At 35.5% G+C, this 7,857-nt stretch overlaps 1 protein-coding gene across 1 annotated transcript; it reads right to left on the bottom strand.

The window, feature by feature from the left end:
- Positions 1-6,136: 6,136 nt before the first annotated feature.
- On the bottom strand, positions 6,137-7,472 carry LOC113286063 (thiosulfate sulfurtransferase 18-like). Its single transcript, XM_026534780.1, has 6 exons — positions 7,277-7,472; positions 7,040-7,126; positions 6,872-6,951; positions 6,705-6,775; positions 6,545-6,598; positions 6,137-6,429 (listed from the first exon to the last, which is right to left on the bottom strand). Exons 1-6 carry the CDS (start codon positions 7,291-7,293, stop codon positions 6,343-6,345), a joined length of 396 nt encoding a protein of 131 aa, XP_026390565.1. The 5' UTR covers positions 7,294-7,472; the 3' UTR covers positions 6,137-6,342.
- Positions 7,473-7,857: the final 385 nt, after the last annotated feature.

The following is a 7,857-nucleotide window of genomic DNA, read 5'->3' as shown; positions in this document are numbered from 1 at the left end:
CTATGTAATACCGCTTTTGCTTGTCTAATAAAATCCCCCGTGGCTTTCTTTTATAATAATAATAATAATAATAATAAATAAGGGGTCGTAAGGTGTGGGACCGGCCATGGCTAGGGCATGGTCGGCCGGCTAGTGGTCTGGTCCGTGACACATTTCCTAATTTTATATTAATTCCTTAGTGTGAAGGAAATATCATGAAACTAAGCAATTTCATAAGATTAAGGAAATAATAATAATAAAACAATAAGGAATTACAAGGTGTAGGACCAGCCACAACAAGGGCATAGACGTCCGGATAGTAGACCCGGTCCCATGACACCTTTCCTAATTTTATATTATTTCCTTGGTGTGAAGGAAACACCATGAAACTGAGGGGTTTCCTCAAACGAAGGAGTTTGTTCAAATGAAGGAGTTTTTCATGAGATCAAGAATAATAATAAAATAAGATAAAATAAGGGAAGAGGGTGGGACCGTCCACGATGGCATGCTTGACCGGCCGGTGAGCCTGGTTCCTTAGCGCCTCAATTAATTTTTTATTTTTTTTATTTTTTTTCTTATTTTGCATAGGTTCATCGTTCCTTCGTATTTTGAATGCTCGTTCGTGCATTCAGGTGCTCTTAATGCATTATTGCTGAGTACACTTGCACCATTTTTGTCGGGGCTTATTCGATAGTGGCTCAGATTCCCGTACGTTGAATATTTATTAATAACCCATTGAGTTCTGCTGGGAAGAGCCATGAATTGAAGTAATGAAATATTATGAAGAACGTAGAATATTTTCTAGGAATTCAGTTAATAAATCGAGTGACTGGAAATAATTAATTGATGGCTCTATACTAGCACCTTGTCTAGGAGCGTTAATTATTCGATAATTGAGCGATATGAGCTAGTTGAAGCGTCATATTTATTACGTATAGTCAGGGAAAACGTTGTTGCATCCTGAAGACGTTATTGCTCTATACTAACAGGCAAGCTGTCTAGGAGCCGTCCAATCATTAATATTCTATACACATGTCTTTTATATAGTCAGGGAAAACATTGTTACATCCTGAAGACGTTATCGCTCTATTTTAGCAGGCAAGCTGTCTAGGAGTCGTCCAATCGTTTGATTCTATATAAAAGTGATTACTGAAATTGCTCAATATTCATGAAATGTGTCATTGCCTCAATTGAGAGACTGCATATTCATGTATGCTCTGAGAGACAATATACTCAGTCAGAGGTTCTTGTGGCATGATTTTTCATGCTTCAATGAGAGACATAAGTCTTAATATTCATCTGACTACTGGATCAGGAATATGTAAGGTTACGATTTTTGCCTTTTCCAAATATCCACCATCAACACCTCTACACCCTCTGCCAATTCTGATTCCAACATAGTCATCCAGACAACTCTTGGAGTCACAACGAAAGATAACCATTCAGCTCTCGCAAATAAGGGGAGTCAGGTATCTCTCTCTTCTTTAAATTTTAATCATCTTATTTATCAGAAAATCAATTTTTTTGAAACTTCTATTTGCTCTAGGGTTTTCAGTCTCAGTAATACATTAATTAACCCAACTGCTTTTCAATGTTGTGTATTTAATGTTACGAATTTCCTGCATGCTTTATTAAATCAACTTTCTTGCAAGGCACGATTCTGTTTTCATGCAAATTACATTAACCTAGAATATTTTTCTCTAGCTAGTTACTGCTCTATAAACATAAGAGTCACTGCTTGGAATGCTCAAGGCCTTAATACCCCTGCCACCAGAGATCATCTTAAAGATTTGATTAGAATACAAAACCAAGATCTGATTTTCTTTCGTGAAATTAAGTTAACTGAAAATAAAATGAAAACTTTCTTAGCTCCTCTTAGATTTCCTAATGCAAGATATCTGCAACCAATAGGCCTATCTGGAGGTTTAGTTCTCATGTGGAAAGATGGTTTCATTTGTGATATTGTTAATTGTGAAAATAACATGATTCATGCAGTTGTTCAAACAGATCCAAGTAAACAAGAATGGTTATATTTCTTGTATGTATGGATTTTGCAACTACTCTAAAAAGAAAGAACATTGGGAATTCATTAAAGAGATTGGAATAAATATTTCTCAGCCTTGGGTTCTATTAGGAGACTTGAATTTTCATTTGTTAGATAATGGTACTTCAGCTTCTTCTTCGGCAGATGGGTTAGTTAATTTTATTATTCAAGAAGTTGGTCTATAATATATGGGGTTCATTGGAAGAGAACATACTTGGTCCAGCAATAACAAAGGAACAGGAAGGATGAGATCAAGAATTGATATGGCTTTAGTTAATGCAGACTGGAATTCTCAATTTCAAGATTATAAGCTTCTTAATTTAAGTCAGAATGGTAGTGATCATTGTCCCATTATACTTGTCACTGATTATTCCCAACCTAAACTTTGGAAGCCTTTCAAATTCTTCTACACTTGGCTGCAGGATAGAACTTGTCAAGATGAAATATCAAAAGCTTGGGATAAATCATTTCATGGTTCACCAACTCATAAGTTCATAAAAAGGCTTCAATATATCAGAATTGCACTTTCAAAGTTGAATAAAGAACACTTTGGAGATATTAACCAGAATGTGGATAATCTACAAAATTAGCTGGATGTGATTCAAGCCTTACCTTTTTCCAGTGAAAATATTCTAAAAGCTGAGGAGATATCCAAGGAATTGGATAAATGACACCAAATTCAAAATGATCTTCAACAAACAAAAATCCAGAGATAACTTTGTTAAGGAAATGGACTATAACACCAAGTATTTTCATACCTTAAAAAAAAGGAAAAGAGACAGAAATAACATTGATTCTCTTAAGGATACTGAAGGTAATTGGTTTCATATTAGAGATGACATATCTGCACTTCTTACCAATCACTTTAAAGATATCAGTACTTCTTCCTCCCCTGTCATTAAAGAACAGTATTATTCTCATATTCCAATTTAACCACAGCTGAGGAAAACATGTTGCTTCTTACAATACCAACTGATGAAGAAATTTTCAAAACTCTCAAAGGAATGGAGAATTGGTTTGCACCTGGTCCTGAAGGCTTTCGAGAAGGGTTTTATAAATCACAGTGGAATATAGTTGGAGGTGATATCTGTGAACAAAACTTTCTTCATATCAAAACAAATGCCTAAACATCTCAACAAGACATATATTTCTCTAATTCCCAAGAAGATCAAACCAAGCACTCCTTCTGAATTTAGACTTATAGGTCTATGTAATACTTCTTACAAGATTATATCCAAAATATTGGTAAGTAGAATAAAGCCTTTCATGGATAGAATCATTTCCCCATATCAAGCTGCTTATGTGTCTGGAAGGTTAATCAATGACAACATCATTATAGCCCATGAGCTTATTCACTTAATGAAAAGAAAAGAAGGTGAAGGAGGCTGGTTAGCACTTAAGTTAGACATGTCAAAAGCTTTTGACAGGTTAGAATGGCCTTTTTAATGAAGATCCTCAATAGTTTTGGTTTTTCAGAAGAGTGGTGTCAGCTAATCAATCAATGTATCGGTACTACTTCTCTTTTTGTGCTACTCAATGGCTTTCCATGTGCTGAATTCCATCTAATTAGAGGAATAAGACAAGGTGATCCACTTTCACCTTATTTATTTATCTTGGCCATGGAATGGTTCTCTAGAACTATGGTTGTTGCTCATGATTCTAAGAACATTAAAGGTATTTAAGATGCTAGAGGTGCTCCACCAATTAATCATCTTCTTTTTGCAGATGATTGTCTCATTTTTACTCATGCCACTTGAACCGGTGTGAACAATCTCCTTCAAGTGTTACATGATTTTGGTTCTCAATCTGGTCAAGTTATCAACTTTGACAAATCAGTTATCCATTTTAGCAATAATTTGGATCCTAGCATATGTAATACTCTAAGTCTAATATTAGGTGTTAAACCTATGGATAAAAATGAGAAGTATTTAGGTTCTCCTCTTATTATTGGCAACTCTAAAGTCAAGGCCTTTGAAGATATTCATTTAGCTTTTGAAAGAAGACTTGGTAGAACCACCATGGTGAAAGTTGTCCTAAATTCCATCCCTACTTATCAAATGAGTACTTTCAAAATACCAAAAAAACTTTTGAAGAAGTTAGATTCTATTCAAAGAATATTTTGGTGGGGGTACAAATCCAACATAGGTACAAATTTAATAGCTTGGCAAAATATGTGTTTATCAAAAGATCTTGGAGGCTTCGCATTCAGGGATCTGGAAATACTTAATCATGCATTACTCACTAAGCTATCCTGGAGAATTCATCATTAGCAAGACAAGCTCTTAGGTAATTTAGTTAAGGCTAAATACTACAAAAATGAAGACTTTATGCATATTAGTGCTGAGAAGAATAATACCTCTTGGTTATGGAAAGGAATTGAGCAAGGTCTTTTTATTCGTCAACAACATTACTGTTTTGAAGTCAACAATGGTAAAATTACTAGAATTTGGATGGACAAATGGATTATAGGTCTGAATAAGAAATTGAAGCCTCTTGATTCTTCCCATCTCCAATTTGTTTTTGTCAGTGAACTTGTCATCACTAACACCAATGATCGGAATATTCCTCTTCTTACCACTTTGTTTTCTCCAGAACTGGTAGAGAAAATCAAAATCATGCAGTTATCTACTTCAGAAGAAGATGTCATTAGGTGGTTACCTTCCAGAGATGGTTACTTCTCAGTTAAAAGCGCATGCAACAAACTCATTGAAAGAAAAGTTCAGAATCAAGTGGCAATCAATAATGTTCCTAAAGAAGTATGAAAGCTCTGTGGAAGATGAAATTACCTCACAGAGTCAAATTATTCATTTGGAAATGTCTCAAGGATACGGTTCCAACAAGAGAAAGGCTATCCCAATTCAATCACACTATTGATAATGTGTGCAACATCTGCCAGCACCAGAATGAATCTCAGTTTCATTTGCTCATTTCCTTTCACCATGCGAGAGTCGTCTAGAGAATGCCTAATATCAACATTGATCTGGTGTTAGAAAACTACGGCTCTGTCAGAGAATGGATTATCTCATGGTTCTCTCAAGTCACCAATACAAACATGGAAGAATTGGAGACATGGAGAACAACTCCTATGACTGCTTGTTGGATAATCTGGAAAGAAAGATGCGACGGTATCTTTCAAAATAAAATCCTAAACCGGACTCTACTGTCTCTAGAATTAATTACTACTTAGTTAGTTTTAGTATCATGAAACATAGTCAGATGGCATGTAGGGATGATCACTTGGTTAACACTCCATTCTTAAACTGCTTGCATGCTGAGAATCTAATGTTTACAGTTTATATAGATGCTTCTTTTGATCTGCATACTAATAATTGTGGCACCGGGATGGTGCTCTACTCAGATGCAGGTGAACTCTCAGGATTCAAAGGCTCATATGCAGTTAGAATGACAGACTCGGAAGCTGGAGAATGCATGACCATCATGGAAGCGCAGAGTTGGGTTAAAGCTTCAGGAATTACCAAAATTAAAGTGATAGCTGATGCAGAGACTGTCGTAAACTCCATTTTGTCTGATAATTCCTTTGTTCGATGGGGGAATATGAAAATAGTTAGAGATATCAAACTTCTTTTGAGTTTTTTTAATAGTTGTCGAGTGACTCATGTTAAGAGAGATGGTAATAACTTGGCAGATGCAATTGCCAAGAGAGTTAGAAGAGAGAAGTCTTCTATCGAAGTCCTTCATAATGTTTCAAGTTGTTTACAAACATTTATAGGCATGCGTATTGAGCCTGCCACTATTTAATAAAATGCTCTCCAGTTATCTAAAAAAAATGTATAAAATTGCGACCATAGATGCAGTGGACTAGCACTTGAGTAGTTGATTTGCGTAATTTCTATTATGATAGTAGAGAAAACTATTCCCTCCGTTTTAAAAAAAATAGGCAGATTTCCTTTTTCGGGTATGTCAAAAAAAATAGGCTTGTTTCCATATGTGGAAAGTCAAATGTTATGATTTTACTACTATACCCATTGAGGGACCACTTCTCTCTCTCCATTCTCTCTCCTACTATAAAAAGGGGACCCACTTCTCTCTCCTCTTTCTCTAATAACAAATGAGTGGGAACCAAATGATAGATTAGGAAAAAACATGGAAAAGTGGCTCCAATAATTAGTTTTTTTAATTTTTGTGAAAATCAAACAAGCCTATTTTTTAGAAACGGAGGGAGTACAATGGAATGGACATATGTCGAAATTACAACGACACCCACATTATACAGTGTTAGGTGAGTAGTAGACTGGTAGGTTGGGCCAACCCAGAACAAAGCATTGAGAGTTGGCACTAGGAAACAGAACATCGCAAATTCAAGCTTGATCAGGCTTCTTCACAGCTAAGCCATTCTGCATCCATGCGGCATATCCTCCTCCCATGTTACTTACATGCTTGAATTCCTACATACAAAAACTAAGATAATCAGATAATCACTCGGCTAAGAAACATCAATAAGATGAGAGCCGGATGCAAGAACCAGTAATTAATAAGGGATGATAAAGAAGAAGATCTTACAGCCTTGAGAAGATCAGCAGATGCATCAAGTGACCTAACCCCACTTTGACAACCCTTCAAAAATCATATAAACACAATTCAGATATACTGCCAATTTAGCTGATCAATCTTTTGTTAAATAAAGTATTAGAAAATGTTCATTGTTCTCATAAAAGATTACCACTATTAGATGATCATCCTTGTTGCAGGCGGATGTAACTTGTTCTAGGAACTCAGGATTTTTAACTCTACCTAAAATTTTGACATGAACCTCAATCAATTTAAACCCATTATTTCTTCAATGCCAAAAAAGAAAGTGAAAACAGAGTTTGTGCACAAGGAACAGACCTTGGGGTGTGTTGAACATGTAAGGAATGTTAAGAGGATTTTCTACATCAACATGACCTTTGTTAAATTCTTCTGTTGTTCTGTTCATGCAAACCAGAAATCATTAAAAATTAAGTCTTGCATCAAATTAGAACTACAAACCCAAAAACATTTAAAATAAAGACTTACCGGACATCAAGGTAACGGTGACCAGAATGGGAAACAAGCTCCTTAGTTTTATGAACATCAATAGTCACAACTGTATCTGTAGTCGAGCTACGGGATAGTAGACATGAAAGACAAAAAAGAACACAAGACCACGAGAAACAGAGAAGAAAAATATACACGATTACAAAACAAATGAGTAGTCATAAATTTAAATAGTAAAATCTGATAAGATGACAAATGAAATGAGAAGCAATTCACCTAGAGTTAGATCCCATGTGTTACTAAATGGAGTGTTTTTATAGAGAAATGAGAGTTGATCGTTTGCGACTTTCAGCAGCACACTGATTTTGTTCCTTGGTTTTAAGAAGAGTTGTTAGGAGAAAAGAAGAGAAAACTATCAAAGAGGACTACAAACTTTTTTAAGAACTTTGATATGTGTTAAAACTATAAAAAACCATCAGAGAGTTGGTTTCTGTTACATCACATTAGTGTGGCACCATTTTATTTTACTCGAGGTAAGGTGACAGTTTATGATGATGGTATGTCCAATTTTACATGATAACATTGGATAATGACTCCACGTGTATTCAACTTTGTATTCAATAGCAGTCTTGCAGATCTCAAAGCTCTCAGCGAACTATGGGCAAGTATCACCCAATTGATACAATACATATATATACACCAACACACAAATGCTGTCACCATCTCCCTGTTCAGAACCCCATAAGGTCCAACTCTTAAAGCACTTTATCCGTCTTCTTTTAGTATTTTTTGCCAAGCACTCTGCAAGCTTACGAATGCGTACTTACAGTGAAGGCTTATTGTTGATAGCGTAATCT

Source organism: Papaver somniferum, chromosome 6, assembly GCF_003573695.1.
Source record: "Papaver somniferum cultivar HN1 chromosome 6, ASM357369v1, whole genome shotgun sequence".
In the NCBI taxonomy this organism is placed as follows: domain Eukaryota; kingdom Viridiplantae; phylum Streptophyta; class Magnoliopsida; order Ranunculales; family Papaveraceae; genus Papaver; species Papaver somniferum.
This window is presented reverse-complemented; position numbering and strand designations above follow the sequence as displayed.

What these genes read in the sequence shown, in the direction of transcription:
- LOC113286063 (XM_026534780.1), bottom strand. An exon ending in CACCGTTACCTTGATGTCCG is followed by an intron (nt 6,952 to 7,039) that starts GTAAGTCTTTAT and finishes TTGCATGAACAG; the next exon opens with AACAACAGAAGAATTTAACA. An exon ending in CTGCTGATCTTCTCAAGGCT is followed by an intron (nt 6,430 to 6,544) that starts GTAAGATCTTCT and finishes TTTTGTATGTAG; the next exon opens with GAATTCAAGCATGTAAGTAA.